The 19,919-nt window shown below is 51.9% G+C and overlaps 5 protein-coding genes across 5 annotated transcripts; 4 read left to right on the top strand and 1 right to left on the bottom strand.

Moving 5' to 3' along the window:
* Nucleotides 1–1,078: 1,078 nt before the first annotated feature.
* ACET3X_001607 (uncharacterized protein) lies at nt 1,079–1,825 on the top strand (the record flags this gene model as incomplete). The annotated part of the gene is made up of 1 exon (XM_069446917.1): nt 1,079–1,825. The coding sequence occupies one exon, from the start codon at nt 1,079–1,081 to the stop codon at nt 1,823–1,825; it is 747 nt and encodes a 248-aa protein (XP_069311849.1).
* Nucleotides 1,826–8,038: 6,213 nt separating this feature from the next.
* Nucleotides 8,039–8,611, top strand: ACET3X_001606 (uncharacterized protein; the record flags this gene model as incomplete). Its single annotated transcript, XM_069446916.1, has 1 exon — nt 8,039–8,611. One exon carries the CDS (start codon nt 8,039–8,041, stop codon nt 8,609–8,611), a length of 573 nt encoding a protein of 190 aa, XP_069311848.1.
* A 699-nt stretch (nt 8,612–9,310) lies between these two features.
* ACET3X_001605 (uncharacterized protein) lies at nt 9,311–10,955 on the bottom strand (the record flags this gene model as incomplete). The annotated part of the gene is made up of 2 exons (XM_069446915.1): nt 9,311–10,764; nt 10,817–10,955. The coding sequence occupies 2 exons, from the start codon at nt 10,953–10,955 to the stop codon at nt 9,311–9,313; spliced, it is 1,593 nt and encodes a 530-aa protein (XP_069311847.1).
* Nucleotides 10,956–12,716: 1,761 nt separating this feature from the next.
* On the top strand, nt 12,717–13,670 carry ACET3X_001604 (uncharacterized protein; the record flags this gene model as incomplete). The annotated part of the gene is made up of 1 exon (XM_069446914.1): nt 12,717–13,670. One exon carries the CDS (start codon nt 12,717–12,719, stop codon nt 13,668–13,670), a length of 954 nt encoding a protein of 317 aa, XP_069311846.1.
* Nucleotides 13,671–14,081: 411 nt separating this feature from the next.
* On the top strand, nt 14,082–15,259 carry ACET3X_001603 (uncharacterized protein; the record flags this gene model as incomplete). The annotated part of the gene is made up of 2 exons (XM_069446913.1): nt 14,082–14,493; nt 14,544–15,259. The coding sequence occupies 2 exons, from the start codon at nt 14,082–14,084 to the stop codon at nt 15,257–15,259; spliced, it is 1,128 nt and encodes a 375-aa protein (XP_069311845.1).
* Between the last annotated feature and the right edge of the window lie 4,660 nt (nt 15,260–19,919).

Genomic DNA, 19,919 nt, shown 5'->3' with positions numbered 1-19,919 from the left:
CTTTAGCACAGCCCTAGGTGAGGTGTTGCGGGTCCCGCTGTGCGTTGCAGCCGCCGGTCTGAACCATGGCAGCGACCAAGGATGCAATTTCGCAGCGACACGCAAACTTGCACATGGCCTTCACCAGCCCTCAACAGCCACTGTATCGTGTGCATTAGTTGAGGGATTGGCTGCGGAGGGGTGTGGCTATGCGCGAACTTGTGTAGCGGTGAGATTGTACGAGTGCTGCGCAAATGACAGGTGCGATGGTGGGGAGAAAACAGGGCTAGTCCATATTGGGTGTGGCTGCCGTGGCTGATGCCTCGAGAAAACAGGCAGCGACGGCATCCGCCCACGCCCTTCACCACGATGCTGCGAACGCGGACAGCGACATGAGGCGCAGCGTCGAATAACCAGACGCCATGCACAGCGAGCGAGCAGCGTCGTTGGAGAGACAGCATAGGGGTTCTCCTGCCCGACTGAACACGTTGACACGCGCGGCAGGAGTCGGGGCGGCGGTTGCTGGCACTCGTGGGCCCATTCTCTGGCGAAGCGACAGCTCATCATCGCCAATGGCAGCGCCGTCGACCAGCGGCCGTTGACGGCCCTCTGACTGACGAAACATGCCCTCTAGCGGCGGTTCCCAAGACATTGTCGTCATGCACGGATGGAGAGGAGCATTTGCAGTCACCGCCCTCGCTAGCAGGCCATGGCCCCCCTGGTCTTGGAGGCTAGGAGGTGCTAACCTAGCCCCTGCTGATGGTCACAGGCAACCCCGGCCTAGCTCAGGCTTCCACCCACACCCTGGGCATGCGGCCGCTGTACAGGATCGAGACATATATTCCATGCCATCCGCGCCCACCATGGACCCTCCATCTAAACCAACACGCTCGAAACCACTACGACCTGCTGTCCACACGACCACCAGTCTACCATCTACCACGTTGAGCAAAAACACAACACCAACATCACCACCACACCACAGCAGCCCTCCCACACTGGGAGTGACTTGACCAACACCATTCCGTATCTTGGCAACAACGTCACGACGGCTTACCCAAAGTCCATCCTGAAGAACTCACCCACATCGTCTCCCAAGATGCCTTCCGCACGCACAAACCAACCGACCATCGTTCACTCACGGCCTTCCCAGGCCAAGAAGGAGCGTGTGGTCGGCTTCTACGAGGACCCCGTCGACTCCTTCTCCCGTCCTGTCAACACCGCTGAGAGCTGGGCCGCCTACCACTTCGAGATGCACGCCAGGAAGTGTGCTTACTGCCACAACCCCTACGAAGTCCACCGCAACCACGAGCAGCTCTGCGAGGTCGGCCACGGCCTCGCCCAGCAAGTGGCCCGCTACATCTACCAAAAGTCGGATGGAGCCACCTACTCAACTGTCGAGGAAGACAACAAGCTCGTCCGTGTCGAGATCCCAGCCGGTTACGTTGAAGTCTGCAGCCTCCTCAAGGCCATTGAGCGCAGCATCCGTCACCGATCTCGCAAGCCATTCGTCTCCATGGACCGCAGCTACTACGTTGCTCCCCGCACAGCACCCGCCTCTCCCCGACGAAGCCACTCGGTCAAGGTTGACCAGGAGTCAAAGACCAAGACCAAGTCATCATCACGATCACGCAACGGTGAGATCGTCGACTGGCCACAGCACACCACCAGCCGGCCAAAGCGACCACTCGCCGAGATCAGCAACACTCCCAGCTCCAAGCGCGGCTCCCTCTACGAGGAGGACCTTGCTAAGCAGCGCAGGGCTGCGAAGCACTACGCTGTCGAGGTTCGCGAGCCATCGACACGGGACCTCCGCGAGCACCGGTCCTCTGGCTACTACCGATGAATGATGACTTGGAGACTTTCTTTGCCCCTTACGAACTACGATCTATTAAATAATACGATACCCACACTACCATCTACGGCTACGAGGCCGAGCGGCCGCGCGGCCAAACGCTCCGATCCCACCACGACATCCGCGGGCAGACGCTGCAAAAGCTCCGCACCGGTGCGCGCCACCACCATCACCACCAAACACATTCATATATGCTCTATTGCACGCTTTGCTTCTGCGTTGCTTGTACTTGCTATAGGTTCGTGCAGGTTAATGGTGGAATGATACTTTGAGAGGATCAGACAGTTGCATGCCTCCACCTTTGCGGTGTTGAGGGGGGAATGGATGATGCACGCCAGGGTAATGGACCCTGGTGATGCGGAGGAAACTTGGAATGACGTTGCTGGATGGAGACTAGGATCTGGCTAGATAGCTAATAATGGAACTAATTCCTAATCACCTAACATCACTGTGCCATCATGAAGAGCCTTCGCCTCATTACCTGAAAAGAACCCTAACATCAGTTCCACAGTATTCTTGCACTTGGAACTAACGAACTGGAAGATGCTCTGCCGATAGCGCAAGTCTAACTCCACACACACTTGGAAACCACCAAGCCAGATTACACTGAAACAGTCACACACACACGACGCTCTTGATTCAACCATGACTCCCACACGACACACACCTCGGCTGCTCCCTCAAGGCTCTTCCCTTTGCTACGCCCTAAACATGACCAATCACGACCCAGGGCACCTGGCAACACCTTGTCTTATCGCTAGCCAAGTTTCCCATCATGTGGCCAGGAATATATTGATCGCCGGCGCGGGATACGAGTGCGTGAACACCCTCGTTTCCAAGATTTTGCAGGTGTGCGACTGGACCCTGATGTCTGCCTGGCGCGCACTGCACCCTCACGCTCGCCCGGCGAAGACAAATTGTGGGTTTGATACACCCTCCCGCGGTATCAAAGGTGAGACTTGCATTGCGCACTTGCTAGTGCATTTTGCAGTTGCGCAGACTTGTCATGCCACTTTCTGCTTCGAGGCCAAAGTGCAATACTGAGCCACAAAGCCACTGTCTGACATACATGGCCTTTGGCCCCACGACAAAACCAGGACGACATCATCGTCAGCTGGGCCGGGGCCCTGGTCAAGTGTTTTTGGACATTCAGGGTGCTTGCCTTGATACTCATGACGTCTTATCACCAAGGTTCTTGACGGCAGAATTCTGTTTATCGTCCGGGGAGGATTGCGATGCGGGGCATGGCAGACGTCAGGGTCCGGCTGAGAACCTTGGAATCTTGCACGGCATATGGAGGTCAGGGTCCGCCAGGTTGGTGGCGAGAAACGAGAGGATCGTTTTCTGCCATGTCCGAAAGTGTGCGCAGTGTGGTAGAGTCTGGATAGACGATTACTAAGGGTGGACGGTGGTGATGGTGTTTTGGTGGTGTTGCGGGGCACTGGCGCTGGATGGCAGGTGCGCTGCGCACTGGCGGACAGTGCTCGATCGTCGCCATCTACCATCTGCCATCTTCACAACCCTCACCACAAACAAGGTCGCAGTAGATGTTGTTGCCACTGCCAAAAATACTGCCACGGTGATGTTGCTTGAAGTTTGGTGATCTACAATAGAAGCCTCACGATAATAGCAATTGTCTCGCTTCAACCCGCGATACGAAGATCGAACGAGAAACACATACAGGTTATTGCGCGGCCGCCGCAGAACCACCGAGTTACTATTACGAGACGTCACGTATTACAGACACAACTTGGCCATCAGCCTGAGGTGGAGGAAAGACTGCAAACATCAGGAGACGGGAGCTCAGAGCTGCTGCCCTTCGCACTGTCCAGCCCGAAAAAGCCCTGCCAAACCTCTCCACATGAGATTCTAGCCAGAATGCGCAACAGCGACATCTACATTCCAGAACACTTCCCCATCTTAATCGCGCATTGACAGCTGTTCCCTTTTGTTCCGGCAGCCATCCCACCCTCAACAAGGAGGTTCCTGACTGACAATCGTCAACCACCGTGGGTGATGCCAGCTGTCGGTCAAATGCCAGCCCCCACCCCACTCTATTAACCGCAGAATTCCGTCACGACTGGCCATACCCGCTGAACGACAAGAGTTCAACGAAAGCAAGTCCATCATGGATCGATGCATATGATATGCATATTCTTATTCTCCTGTGGAGCTTGCATCAGCTCCATTGTCACCGGTCAAGATGCAGCTAACCCTCTAGTCCGCGTCCAAAAAGGTGCAGCGTGCATGCATTGCAGCCTCACCGGTCAACCTGATCGAGTACCTGCACGATACCCACCAGCGTGCGCGGTCTCGAATCACTCATATAGTCACTGTCCTGCATCGTCGGACCTGCCCGGGCCTCTGAAACAGACAAAAGCATTGCGCAAGCTGTATTGCCAGCTCACATCTCCCCGCATTTACCAGGACGTGCCCCTTCCGTCTGGCGAGGCTGCTCGCACGTCAACGTGTCCATCGACTCATCGCCAAATCACCGTCTGCACACCCGTCCGAACCCAACCTCGTCCCAACCACCCGACCTGCCCTTCCCCACAGTCCAATACTTTGGTTTTCCTTAGCATATCTTCGTGCAGTCCGGTGCAAATGTCAACGTGTCGCGCTCGCTTGTCGGGGTCCCTGTTCTGTGGAGTCGTAGCGGCCCTGCCCAACCCAAGAAAATCTTCTCCTTGTACGGGCCGGTAGCCGAGTCGCAATGGACACATTGCTGCGATAAGATCACAAAAACAGGGCTGTGCCGGCCTCAGGTACTGGCAGAAAAAGGGCGAGTGATTGGGCACTGGCTATGTGGACGAGGTAGGTGTTCGGTGGTCGATGCGTCGCGGTTTGTGACATGCTCACGGGAAGCCATCGTTCGGTGGGTGGTGTCGCGGGTGAGGCGCAGCACCGCGTTCACAGGGCTGAGCCATCAGTACTTGGTTCAAGCTATCAAGCCACAGGTCCAACAAGTGCTCATCGGTGTAAGTAGTATCGCACCTGATCATGTGGCTGATGAATTCAATATCGAGGATACGACATCGGCAGCCGCCGCCATGCGTTTGTAAGATGTAAGACGGACGACGCGCTCGCTCGCAACACAAAGCGGCAAATGCGACTGACCATCTCCCCAAGACCTCACTGGGGGCCGAATTTCAGGAACCGCCATGCCAGCGCCAGCCTTACGGCCCCCATTCCTTCCATCGCTCCACCCTCCCCTCATGTCAAAAATAGCCCCTAGGGTTCATGCGCGACATGCTGCGCCGCCTCCATGTCTGTTTCGACATCAAACATGGCCACAGCCAACCGCAACGTCCTTTTCTGCCATACATGGGTTCACATCGTAGGATGCTGTTTGCTTCAGTTATGCGTCATCATGTCTGCTTCACTGGGTTGCAATCGCCCTGGCGATATCGCAGCATGCGTGAACGGTATGAAGATGGGGCTGTGAGTGTTGGACATTGAGACAAGGGGAGATAATGGACATGGAGATGCGACGATAGAATACGCGGAGTGGTATGTCTCAGAGATTCCGAGATGGCATGTCCTTGGCAAGCAGGCAGGCCTGTATCTGTCGCTTTGTAGCGTGACGCATCTTCATGTTCGATCTTGAGGCATGAAGAGATAGGCGCGTGATACTTGATGAGTAGCCCCCAGGATGACAGTCGCATACCAGTAACTGCTCCGTGACGCGTATGCTGACTTTGGTACCGTGCTAAGAGTGTGTCCTCGATACACATGGATCGGAAGGTGTTGCTCAGGCATCCCACTATTTTCACTAACCATTCACACTTCAGGAGCTCCGCTTATATATGTGAGCGTCAGCTTTATGCCATAAGATGCTGATGTCTCATTGTATGGACTATCTTGCTCATCTTGACTGCGATGGCGAGTTTCATCGACGCTCTCCATTCGTCAGCTGAAGTGACCAAGGCTCATCTACAAGTTGCGCGCGAAGAGTTGCTTTTCCAACTTGCCCACCGGGCCTTCGCACAGCAAGACCGCACTTGAAATTTTATGGAGAATGCCGTGAAGAGAAAGAGAGAAAGAGAGAGAGAGAGAGGATGGGATCAGAAGGAGAGCGAGACAGGAAAGAGCAGCGCAACATTAATACACGTAACGTGCGATGATCATGCACATCTTAAAAGCAGGTTCAAGCTGATGCATGGAACTGAGAACTTTCAAGATCTCATAAGCCGGTCAATGAACGCCCTAACTGCTGTAAACAGTATGTTACCACACCAGAAAAGCGCCAACGAGTGTCTAACAATATCATTTCTATCAGTGGTTCGAGGACCATACTTTCAGCATGCGAAGAAACATCATTCTTCTGGCCATGAATGTGTATTTGACGCAATGCTGCCAGATATGTTCAAGTGTGACAGAGCAACCTTTGTTACTAGGTACACCAACAAAACAGCTCCTCTTGGCAGTCCTATTAGTGGTGTACTTTTCTTTCGATAGTGAATTTCAACTTCGCCGGTCTCGAAATTATGATAGACCAATACTACTAGTCTGGAACCAACAATCTTTCATCGCACGCGTTCGATATCGGCTTTCATTGTCAATATATCGTATTACGTCCACCACTCGTCAGGTATCTATCGATCCGCTTGATATCCCATGGCGCTTGTGCGTCACGGTCGCTCTGCATATTTGCTAGCTGCAACGGAGGAGGACTCTGAGCCACATAGCCACGGAGACGGCGACTGGACACCGATATCGGTTCGAAGTCGGTCAGGTTTCAGAAACTTCACGGCGGACAATCAGCTTGCCTCTTCTTCCGGCGCAACGACCACGGAGGCGCTTTGGAGATACGATTGTTGTTGATAATGACAACGACATCAGACGTCTTCGGGCGGCCCGCGGCACAGCTCAAGCGCGATCGAAGGATATCGTACTAAACTGACGCATCTCCAGCGACCCTCGGAAGATCGATGCAATCGTATATATGTCTGGAAACTAAGTGCGCAACGGCCACATTATCTGGATCACTATCAGCGAGGGCCCAAGGAATATGTGCGTTTTGCAAAGGCCCCCGCGACCCGAAACGCGCGTTCAAAGACGCCGTCCGCGTTCGATCGCGTTTGAAGCCAAGAGGTCAAAAGCAAAGTCCGGATCCGCAGACTGACGCCAAGCACAAGGAAAAGGTATGGGATATCCGAACGCGCATTGATTCCCCGGGTCTCGGATCCGACGAGAATTCGATAACACCGCAGGAGCGGCTCATGAAGTATCGTGCGGATATTCAGATATCGCCGTTGCATCGGAGAAACCTAAAACTCATAGCTGGACGTCGCGCCGCTGAAGAAGCCGAGGTATTGTTCCAGGGCTGAATGATGACTGCCCAACTCATGATGAATGTTGAGTCTCGAAAGAGCTCAAATAAGGGAGCTTTTGCAGCCAACGCGAAACCGAATCTCCCTTGATATAGGATTTAATGACTGGATCTATTGTAAAGAGGGTTTGAGAGACCCTGGAGTTGATCTGATAGAGTTCATGGGCGTGGAAGGGTGGTCTGACATTGTGCGGCGCTTCTAGGTTGCTGGGTTGTTCGTTTTGCGCGTCTGGAGCTTGAGAACGAATGCACTCGTTGGATGTCAATGTGTCGTGAGGTTTTGACCACGGCGACAAATGTGTTTCGCGGACGATGCGCGGGAGGCTCTCGCTGGAGTTGCTGGTTTCGGGCGAAATAGGAAGAGGCAGCAAATCCTGGGTTTTCCGGTATCGCATCTGACGCGCCCCAGGGTTCGGGTCTGCCACGAACTTTAAGCTTCGTCGCCAACAAACCTGCATCTGTACATTTTGCGGTCCTTTTCTCAGCCTCACGCTCCTGCGACGGTATATACCATTTATATTCACACGGTTCCTCGCCACCGGAGCGTCTCTATCCGTACGCTGAAGCTCCTCGATTGTGGTAATCTCTAACGCGACGCGGGGAAGGGCCGAGTGACCTAAAGCGGTAACACTATGCGGTTCCGCACACCATGTCCACAATACCATCAATTTGCATGCGATCGCACCATGTTCGCTGCGGTCCTTTCTTGATCGGTTGCGCATTTCGGTGAGGGGGTGGTAGTCTCGATGTGGAACAGAAATCCGTATATAGTGTGGCCATGTACCTGAGTATCTGCGGACCTGCCATCTTTCAAACCATCTTACACAACCATCTCTTTCAACAAACAAACCAAGTTCATATCTCTGCCCATAATGCCTTCTATCCATCCCGCCATCGATAACGGTATCCAGAAGGGCGACCCTAACTTCCCCGGCGGCAAGCTTTACTGCCATTGCCCCTCTAACAAGGTCGAAGTCACCCTTTCCAGCAACGTCGCGCACAACCACGCTTGCGGCTGCTCGAAATGCTGGAAGCCCAAAGGCGCTCTCTTCTCAGTCGTTGGTGTCGTTCCCGTAGATGCCGTCTCCGTGACCGCCAACAGTCATAAGCTGCATGTAGTCGACGAGTCGGCGGTCATCCAACGCAATGCCTGCAAGGAGTGCGGAGTTCACCTCTTCGGCCGCATCCACGTCGACCATGCTTTCAAGGGCCTGGACTTTGTGCACACCGAACTTAGTGATAAGAAAGGATGGCAGGAGCCCCAGTTCGCGGCGTTCGTCAGCAGCATCATCGAGCAAGGATTCAACCCAAAGGAGATTGATGCTGTAAGAGAGAAGTTCAGGAAGGAGGGACTCCAGACATACGATGTTCTAAATCCCACGTTGATGGATCTCATCGCCACGCATACAGCGCAAAAGAGCGGAAAGCTTTCATCCAAGTTGTAGGATTGTGTTGCATAGCCCGGCGTTCTGGGTGTGGTTGATGTGGTGGATGTATCATTAGATGACAAAGAATGGCATAGAGCTTGGATTGGTCTTATAGACATTCAAGAGATTCATGCACCTGGAAGACTGACTAGTGTGGGACATGTGCCATTATATTGTACACCACTGAGCACCGTGATCGCGCGCTAACCTTCTTTGGCAGCCAGAATGAGTACGTTGCATGAGAAAGGACGTGTAGCATGGATAGTTTACTTCAATTGAGAAATTCCTTCGATTCAAGCCACGTGCGTGTCAAGTCTGTTCGAGCGGGCGAAGTACCACCTGCTAGTGTACCCTCTTGATATACGAGGCTACTTGTATTGTACGAAACTGTATTCTGGAACCGGTCATACTCCTGGCGCTGCGCACTGTTCTCAGCTTAAATATACTACTCGAATAAGGGATGAAACGAGATGCGTGCACCTCGGACAGCATGGGCATAATGCGTGGCACATAGTTTGGATTGATTTCGAGCCTCGCAAAGTGGACGATACATCCTAGATCCAGGCCGAACGAGTGTGGAACCTTCTCCAGCCTTCAGCAATACATGCATGCTTGGTTGGCTCAAAGTGGGTATTAAAGAAGACTAGTGTAGCAGTGCTTTCGATGAAGCGTTTGTAGATATTGATTAAGGAGATCTATGTATAAAACGTTGGGTATCTATAACGGAGCGCACTCTTGACTAGCAAGACCATTCGTCTTGATGAACTCATTCTTGGAGTCACCAACTTCAATGTCAAACGTAGTGTCTAGTCCATTACCGGACAAGATTGTTGAAGCAGTAAAGTAGACGTACTCTGCTGTCTCCTTGCTTGAGCGGGTCATAGGGATGATCTCTGGTTGCAAGCGAGGAATGAAGTTGCCCTGAATCCTGTTCCTTTTTACAACATTGATCTGTGGAGTGGCGCCACCCTGGAGAAGTGCTTTGGATACAGCCGCAGTGACGGTCAATGTGCCTTCCCACTTGGCCGCATCCCAGACGATGCACGACTGCGCTTCTTGGTAGAGAATGTCACCATGCACAGGGTAACCGCCTGTGCCGCCATTGTCGTAAGTTTCGTCATTGAGACGAATGGTAAACGAGTCAAACACCTCGCTAGCGTTGAGCGTCTGGGCAAATTCGAACCATTGTAAGTTCTCGTCTAGGTATCCAAAAGAGGTTCCTCCACGGAAGGTGGCACGGCGAGCAGCGATTTCGGCGATTGTGGTGTTGCCACGCGACTTCGGGATGATGGAAGCAGTGAGAGTGTCTTTGTTGCGACCAGTCAATGGTGTAACCCGAACACGAATGCGTCCAGAAAACTCGACCGAGCCATCTTTGAGTTGATAGGATGTAATGTAAGGTCGGATATCCGCTGGCTCGAGGGGCTCTGTTAGAGCGACATCGCCTGGTACAAGACCAAGCATTTTCTCGAATGCAGCCTCGCACTGGGACTTGAAGTAAGCCTTGTCGGCAAGCTTGCGCATGGTTTTGTTGCCGTCGGCAGCAAAAACTCGCTTGTCGGAGTTCAAGTCGTCGCGAGTATTGATGACTAATGGATTAGATGTCGAGTTGTCGAGGTATTCCAGTACTACGTTGTTGTCCATTACACCCGAAGTAGTATCAAAAGTCGCCTTGTTCAAAGCGCTGACTGGACCGGAAACAATTTCGGGATGATCAACAGAGTGGACGCCACCAATGCTGTGACCACAAGCAATCAAAGTGATCATGTCGGTTTCACTTAGGCCGGCAGTCTCAAATCTGCTTCTGGTGGTGTTGAGGTCTGTATTGGCTTCCGGTACGCCTTTGATACCAGCCTCCGTCGCATCCTTGCGGCCCAGTCTCAACGGCACGCGCATATCAGCGCAACGAGCCACGGACATGACCAGTGATAAGGCCAAGAGATCGGCTGCGGAACTCCTGATGTTGACCAAACTCGAAATGTCGGCCAAGGTATTGTTCAGTGCAGCACCAAGGTTCTCTGGTCTGTCAAGCTCGTATTGTATCGAAGCATCCAAACCGCCGACCTTAGTTTTGGCATCGTGTGTGACGGAATCGTGGAAGGCAGTGCGCACCCATTCTGCGGCTTTCTGAATACCGGGTTGATTAGCGCCGAACGCGCAGGTCAAGACTTCTGTTACTTTGTGAGTTCTGGGAAAAACGGATCAAGAGTATAGGATACGTACGATCTGATAGTGACCCGTCTTTGATGTAACCAGATTGCATATACAAGAGGTCGTCCAGCTGGTCGTACTGGCTGGGCCAGACGTATGCTTGACAGCTCGGCGCAAGAAGCGCGAGGCTGATCAACTGATTCCTTTTCATGATGCCTAGATGGTAGTACCTTTGAGTGTCCTGTGGTAGGTTATCGCTAGGCTTTTGTCGATGATGGTAAACAGGGCTGGATATGCACTCATAATATACGTCTTTAGAGATAGATACCTACCCCATGCTAATGTAGTATCTTTTGTGGAGCAGATTAAACGGCGCATGATCAATGCACATGCGAAATTCGCCTTCCGTGGTGCATGTTGCAGCGACTAGTATCGTGTTCGGGTACGATGTTGTATGGAGACTCAGAAAAGGAGGGTTAAGATGATTCCCGCCGAGGACCTCGTCTGGAAAACGGTCTCTAGGCACTAGCATCTAACATTAGAAACACGACCCTGGTCGTGATTGGGTTTGCGTCGAGACTGATTGGTCCTGAAAATTTCCGAGTGCTGCACGCGACAAAAGGTGATCCGAGTTCACCTTCTTGCAGCGTAGATGCCGGCGGACCAGAATCGGCAAGAGCTTGGCGAAGCTTCTAGTCTCTATGACCTACGGTGGATCCAACGCTATAAATGCTATTAATGGTCTCCAATGTTCGTACTTCCCTCCTGAATAATGTGCAGCAGTCCACGATCTCGTCAGTGATTAGACTGGATGTGTCGGTCACGTACTTGATACATAGGTATTGAGCACAGAGCACGCCGAGGGTGCGAAAAGGGGCAACATGTTAAACCGAGATGTAAGAGCTTGCAAGGTTATACATCTGATGCGAACATCATATTTGGCCGTGTTCTCATTCAATTTGCTCAGGGGTAATTCGTCGTCGTGGTCGGGTGGCAGCGTGCTTGCATGTGTTCCATCCGGCGTCTCCCGCTCTGACCGCGCCGTTCTGTCCCAAAGACGATGGTATAAGCCCGACATGCCAGTCGCTTGTAGGTTGCAAAGTAGGCAACAAAGGGAGACGCAGCGCAGATAGTTCTGGCGACTTTTTTTTCGACGGTTATGGTGTTAGCCATCGAGGTGCGGTACGTCGTAAATGAAGTTGCCGGAAGTGGAAACCTGGCGTAGGGTTTCATCTCACTTAGTAAGCTTGCGTGACCTTTCACCTTCCTATGGCATGGTCTTGAGAACAACAGGAACAAACTCTACAACAACCTCTAACGCTACAAACGGCCTGCATGTTCACGACAACGTATCGCGATTTTCCTAGGATTCTCAGGTCCTCAGCGTCTCGTGACTGTCCCGAAGTGAGACAAGGCACAGGAAAGTCGTCTTTCAAAGAAAGAACAAATTGGATACCTGTGCAAACAACAAGGCGCAAACAATTTTCAGATAAGTCCTATGTTATGAACCGATTACGCTCCTCCACAATGAAATCTGACGTTATATGCCCCTTACACTAGATCTGGGCTTTTATAAACCTAAGAACCGCCCACTCACGATGCCCACTGCAAGCGCGATATATACACAGGCTCAAGAAACCAGATAAAGAACAGAGGTGAATTATACTGGATACCGAATGTGGCCCCCATACTATCGGTTGTTTTGCTTACGCGGAGCCGAGAGCGAGAGCACAGCGATGATGTTGGAGTGAAAGTCGACAATGTGAGTCACAGGACGGTGACTTGTCAGATGAAGCAATGTATGGAACCGCTATTCGTTCACAGTCTTCCGCATGGGATGATAAAATCCTTCCGGCGAACTTACAGCCAACGCAATCTTCTGTTGACAACTCCACCCCGTAATCGAGACCTAGGTCAACCCATATTCAAGAGCAAACGACACGCTTGAACAGCTTTCGTGAAAACCTCCGTCATGGCACCGATCAATTTCAATACACCAATATCGCCGACTCCTGACTCGGTGATGGGAGAGGTTATTGACAACATCTGCCAACAATGGAACATCGACGATGCGTGGCAAGCACTTCCCAATGGTCTGAGCTACAACCACGCTCCGTACGCCATGGCATGGGGCCAGCCATTCTTGATTCTTCTTTCGGATCTTGCAAGTCTTACACCTGGAAGACTGGAAGAAGTACAGGAACGTCTTCGAGAGCTGATCAATTACGGTCGAAAGACGAAAGGCCGCCACTCCTGGGCCATGCCAGATGATCTCAAGGCGCTGGTTCAACTCTATGGACCCACGGAACTGGAAACTCCTGATTCCGCCAATGGAAGACCAAAAAGGAACGTCGGAAGTGAAGTAGGACAAGACAATGTGGAACAGCTGGATGGAGAGATGGCAGACGACGAGCGTGAGGTCGGAGGGAATGCAGGGGCGAACGATGATCAAGATGGAGAATATACACCATCATCTTATGACAATTCGTCTCATACTGCAATCTCCACTGCGCTTACCAACGATGGGAAGCGCAAGGCAGACGAGCGTATTCCTACGTCTTCGGCACCAGTAAATGTCATCACAGGCGCTGAGCCGATGATCTATGACCAAGACGCTGATGAGCAAGAACTCACCAGCAGAGCACTGCAGGTACGGGACGATATCGAATCCTGGCGGGAGGCTGTCCCAACGGCTTTAGCTCCAAGGGCACCACCGTCCCTCGCTCCAATATTAGATAGCCTAGGAATGATGGACGTCGAACAAGGGCTTGAAATTCCACCGGAGTTCACGCCGGAACAGAAGATGGAGCTATTGCACATCTTGAAGGGGCGTAATCTACGCCTCATGAAGGACGCTGAGTTCGACTTTCGGATTCGATTGGAAGAGGTCAAACGCTCACGGCAGAGCGGTGCGGGGGATGCATAGGTATCTTGTATAATCAGTAGTTCTAGCAATAACGTGGTCAACGTCTTTAGGATATGAATAATGGGATTAGATGTAGGATAGAGCAAACCATCTTGTGAGACAAGGCAACGTAGTGCGTGTTCAGCATTGCGGTGAAATCAATTCGGATAAAGGTGCGCCAGACCCGCCAGCCCATTCTGCAGACAAACTCAAGTCGTGCGAACAGTGTCGCAAAACAGTGTCGGAGATTAGTGGATGAAGAGCTATGTGGGGTAGATCTGGACAAGGTGGAGCCAACCGCGCCAAGGCCCTCGGTTCGGTACAGATCAGATCGAGGCCGCCCCGACCCCACCTCCGCCATAACATAAGCCATCTACTCCTAGAGGTACCAATGGCCTCGTCACCGCGTCCATCGACAACGCTATCAGCACGATGGTGGACCTCACGCAACATCCTGTAAAGGGCGTGTATGTGCTCGCTGCGCTGGGCTTTGAGCTCGTGCGCTTCCCCCTATTCCTCGCCAAATTCCTCGTCTTCGGTCGGCAGCACCCTACCTGGACCTTTCGACAGGCCATCTCTGTACACGTCCTCTTCTCCGCAATATGGCACGTGGCTAGTGTGCAAGTCAAGACACCACTTCCTCTCATACCGGACGCAGAGAAGGAGCGTTTCGTCGTTATCAAGCCGGCAAAAGACGATGTATACAAAGGGCCATTGCGCAGCAACAAGAACGTTGTGCCGGCCGAAATCGGTGCGACGTGGTTTCCTGCGCCATTGACCGCGGGCAGCGATAAGAGCAATGTCAGGGTCATCCTCCATATACACGGCGGCGCTTTCGTTACAGGTCAGTCGATTAGCTTTTATTATACCCGTCTCCAGGACTAACTTTACCAGGAGATGGAAGGACGGGACAATGCGGGTCTCCTGCAAAGAAGCTCCTCAAGCACACCCCAGCCACACACGTCTTCTGTCCACAGTATCGCCTCTCCACACTGCCCGCCTCCAAGACATCGAACCCGTTCCCAGCCGCGCTCCAAGACACCCTCACATCGTACCTATACCTCCTAAACGCCCTCAAGATATCGCCCAAGAACATTATACTTTCCGGCGACTCGGCGGGCGGTAATCTCTCCATGGGGCTTCTTCGCTACATCACCGAGTACGGTTCCGACATTGGTCTGCCTGCTCCCTCGTCAGCACTTCTCTGGTCGCCCTGGATCAACCCCGCCGATACCTCTGGATCCTACGTCCATGACAACAGGAACTATGCCACCGACTACCTCTGTCCTCCCTTCACGACTTGGGGTACCCAGGCATATGCTGGTGAAGCTGGCGAGCAGGCCCTGTCGCAGCCATACGTTTCGCACAAGAACCGGACGTTCAAGACCGAGGTGCCCATCTGGGTGAATGGAGGTGGCGGCGAAATACTATACTTTGACATAGTCGAGTGGGCTGCGAAGATGAAGGAAGCGGGTAACGATGTACAGCTTGATATCGAAGAGCATGTTCCACACGATCTCATCCTGACGAGTCACATCTTGGGGTTCGAGCAAGCGGCTGTAAATATGGCTAAGCGGGCAGGCGATTGGTTGAAAGAGCAGAGGAGATGACGAGGGAAGAGATACCTGATTCGCATCAATTATCTTGATGCAAGTGCCCTCGCTGCATCAGTTACGATTCAAACCATGGCAATTCATTGCAATTTTCCAGCTGCTTGTAGGCGATACCGCCAGTGAAGTGACGTTGTAACAAGCAGTTCGAGGATGCTTCGAGAGCTTTCTGCCAATGCCAATCGATGGTCTTTGGCCTATGACTTCATTACTATGCGGCTCAAAATAGGTACTCAGCTCTCTGTTTGCTTTTGCTTGGGTATCGGTGGCCAAACAGCGATCGATCAAGAGCGCGTCCAGATAAGCCCATTTGGTGCCATGCCAGGATTGCGAGTCTTGGAAGTGCAAGGTCGTTAATGAGATACAGAGTTACTTTCGGGACTTCAGCTGAAGTGCCTCAAGCGCGAATGAGAACGCTGCTCTAAGCGACCCAGAAGTTTAGTGCTTATGCCGAGCCCATCACCACAATCACGGCCTATGCGGGCGTTTTTGAATGCGACATACTTTGGCGGGCCGCTCAGCTTTCGGCATGGAGGAACATGACATACTCATACCTAGGGGTCAATGCGATTACGATACAAGTCAATCACATTGATCCATGATACTTCAGACGCTGTAAGAAGAAGCCTCGATAATGCGATCAGGGATATCTACTCTGTACCATACTGGAAAACCTACAGTGAGCGACACCATAAGATTCGGCTGGAGCGCAAGTGCATGGTGTTGTGATGCCCTCACCACTGCGCAGAGGTGGGGTCATAACGCGTCTTCCGAATCACTACCAATAGCATCGCAGCCTGGATTGCGCATCCTCCACCGTCGTCATTCCGTTCCCCTCTAGCGCCTGATAAACAAGTCAATATTTGATGCCAACGATTGCTCTTTAACGTAGTAGACTGCACGAAGGCATCATGACCCTGTTAAAGTTACTTGACATCGTTTCAACGATATTATCACTTATATCTTTCCTTGGTTGGAGGGTATCAGAGTATGCGGAGAAACAAGAATTGTGGACACTCCGTCTGCGGCTTTCGCTTTGGCAGCCTTGCCTACTACCATTATGGGCCATCTTCTTCTCGACCACTGTTGTCCACATTCTTTACGATATCCTGGTCGCCACACAGGTGAAAGAGATGGCTCTGAACAATGGAAAATCTCCGCATGACGCAATATTTGAGCCTCGCATTGCGGTCCCGTATATACTCATGAGCCTCATAGCCCTCATCACTGCCGAGTTTGCAGTCCGAACGTTCTCTACTCGTACCTATCTGCGAATCCGGCAGAAAGCATGGTGTGGGCCAAGCCGCACTGGAATCCCTCAAGAGATGTCGACATACATAGGAGACGCAGAAGATTGGAGGTGGCTAGCGAGATATGTGTCTCAAGTTCGACCACATCCGGTAGAAAGACTTGCGCAGAGTCTCTACAAGGACCAAGGAATCCTGCAAGACCCAACAGATCTGCTTCGATCAAGAGCTGAAATGGATCGGACTGAAGGCATGAAATGGGTCCCGGCTAGCACCGAAAAGCATGGCGTTTACCAACATGGTCAAGACAACGACTCATCTTCACTCTTGTGGGGTGAATACCTCGGCTTCCAAAAACGGTGCAGTCGTGGCATTATTTCGATCCCTACTTACCTCCTGGCAACAAACCCAAAGCTAAAGTCTGGACTGTGCGGAAAGGCCGTATGCCTTGCTTTCGCAATTGTCGCACGAAACAAAGGACCGGACCCGCGCGCACTAATCTGCAACCTAAAAGCGAAAAATTCTTTTCGCGTTTGGGAAGAGGCGGGAATCTGGCCGCATCCAGCAAAAACATTGAGAAGCTTCTACTACGCAGAATTTGAAAAGGCATTCTCTTTGCTCGGCGATGCGTATGTGACGGCTGTGACGGAACTGGCCCTATTGCTAGCCGACCTAGATCTCCACACGGTGGATGCTTGGTTGGAGAAACAGTTTGAACATCAAGATCTAGCATTTAATCTTCAAGCAAGCGCTACTGGAGCAACGCAAGAAGATCTGTTCAGACTCTACCGCGGTCACTATGCAGCTATGCTCATCAGCCTCAGCCTCGTGCACAGACGTGCAAGCATACGTCCAGAAGTCAGTGTGTTCGATGCTGTATGCAAGTTGGACAATGTGAAGGTTCCAGATTGGGCATATTCGGAAGAAACTGAGCGCCGAAGGCAACTGGAGAGAGACGAATATGGTACCTCTCTACAAAGTCTGATAAGCGCTATCGTCTAACGGCTCCGTGTTTTCTTGGCCTATGGTCTAACAAGAGGCGTTCGTACCTCGCAAGGATGCTCTAACCAAAGTTTTGCTGTTTCATAGCAGGAAGATGGGCGTCTCTGGACAGCTTAGCAAGCTACGATGATTCCAAGGTTCTGTGCAGGAACCCTCATACACTTCGCGACGATCTTTGCATCTCGAAAGAAGCGGTGCGCTGACAAATAAGAAGGCAACCAAGCTTCCCGCAGCTCAAAATCCGAACATTTAGGTAGTGCATCCAAGCAGTCTAGTTATCGTTACATGTCAGAGTTTTCCCAGGCTACTTCGTCAGTCTTGCCAAGATGTTGGAGCAGCTTGGATCTTATTTGTTTCTTCCTGTACAGCATACCTTGACGAAACGTTCGACGTGTGCAACCTGACAGTTTCCCCTGGAGCCTACAATACCACTGTGTAGAGAGGAGCAGCTGAGTATCTCCCGTGCCAGTACGTCACTGCAGATACGAGCGACCCAATGGCCGTCCAGTCATTTTTGGGCAGTGTCAGACTGGTGTAACCATGCCTAGCCCTACGCGATGTGATTCATGCAGTAGCTGGTAAGCTGAGTCCTAACAGAAGCGCACAAGCCATACAGCATGAATCATCAGTAGCTGAAATGCCTCAAATCGGTAAACAGCAACCAATGAACGACCATTGGAGTAAGCTTCAGGGCAATGCGGTTAGCCAAGAGCGCCGCCGCGGTTCGAACAAGCCACATATTGATGTACGCATGGGGTAAGGCTATTTATCCAATCTCACCTGGGCAATGTAGCCCCGGAGGCCGCCACTCCCAACATTGCCCAGGTGAGTTCCGACCCGAAGGCTACTGACCCCTGTACTCATCAGAGCTTGCCGACGCTTCGCTGTTCGATAAACAGAGAACAGAACCCTACAGATCAACTTCCAGCGTTCATTTACCGGCGTTGTATTGTTCAAAAGACCACAACATAGCTCTTCGTATTTCGACATGATGCATAGCGGTGGTTGCAGAAATCTCATGTTATGCTTTACTTCCTTTCTTCTCGGTACTGTCGCAATCCCGCTGAACAAGATGCCCGAAGTCGCTCAACATTCGAGGCTTGAGCCCAGAGTAACGGATTTTGCCATCTTTCGTCCTAGCGAAGAATCGTCGATTGCTTTTCTCTGGTCGTCCATCGGTCTCGCGACGTTTACCGCGTTTCTCCAAGGCCTTGTCACCACTCTAGCATCCATGACTGAATCATCGAACTCGTGGACTTTCAGGTTTCGGCTCGCAAAACTGGAGCATTGGTGGTGGACGGTGATATCAGTGTTCCTATTCATATCCCTAGTTCTCATCACACTTTCATTTGCATCCGGAAACAACAACGAAGCCATCTCGATACTTGTACTCTCATCGACAACTTTGTTGGCAATAGTGCGGTACACTGTGCCCTCATGGCGCAGCCGTCACTACATCCGGAACCGGTATTCAGCATGGGCGGGGCCAAGCCGTACTGCTATCAAGCGAGATCACATTGCCTATTGTGGGTCAAAGAAAGACTGGGCAAACCTCTCGAAGAATGTCCGAGTATCTGATAGAAAGAGAACTCCATCCGATGACTATGGCTGGCATATCTGGAGAGTTAAGGGTATCAGAGAGGATCCCACAGATATACTCAACAGTGTGCATGCGCGAAAAGAGACCTTAGCACTTGACGAGCGAAACGAACATATCTATCAAGACGGATATCCAAATTCAGCCACCGTATCTCTGTTTTGGGGAGAAAAACTTGGCTTTGTTCCCCGAGTATCTCGCGCTATATCCTCAGTACCCGCCAACCTCTTGAAGTCGCAACCTATTACTATCGACGGCTTTGCGGGTGAAGGTCTTTGCCTAGGAATGGGCATTCTAGGGAGGAACAAGGGACTCAACCCTAAAGGCCTGGTTTTCAACATGACCGAGCCGATCTGGAGAAACCTTGAGAACAATTCTGCTTTCGCCCCAAGACCTTCCAAAACGTTAAGAAGCTACTATGCCAAACAACTCAAAAGAGTTTATGGAGGGATTTCAGACCAGTTCGTGCTGGCGGCTGTAGAGCTTTCTTTGATCCTCATGGACGCGGATGATCACGCCATTGCGACATGGCTCGAAGCTAACTGCGAGCACCAAGATATCCATATTAATTGGAGGCTTCAGCAGCTCAAAGCTACCCCAGAAGAGCTCAAAGCACACTACGAGTCCAGCTATGTCTCGATGGTGATTTCTCTGAACAACATGCGCACTCGAAACTTAGGCAGACCTGGTCGAGGAATCGACAGCAAAGAGAAGCCTTGCCGACCTGATATCATCTGCCTTGGCCTTCTCCTCAAGGCCAAGGAGAAACCAGAGCCGAAGTGGTGGGCGCATGAGGACATACAGGCTATTCGGG

Source organism: Alternaria dauci, chromosome 1 (assembly GCF_042100115.1).
Source record: "Alternaria dauci strain A2016 chromosome 1, whole genome shotgun sequence".
In the NCBI taxonomy this organism is placed as follows: Eukaryota; Fungi; Ascomycota; class Dothideomycetes; order Pleosporales; family Pleosporaceae; genus Alternaria; species Alternaria dauci.
The sequence above is the reverse complement of the archived record's forward strand: the minus strand, read 5'-3'. Positions and strand labels throughout refer to the sequence as shown.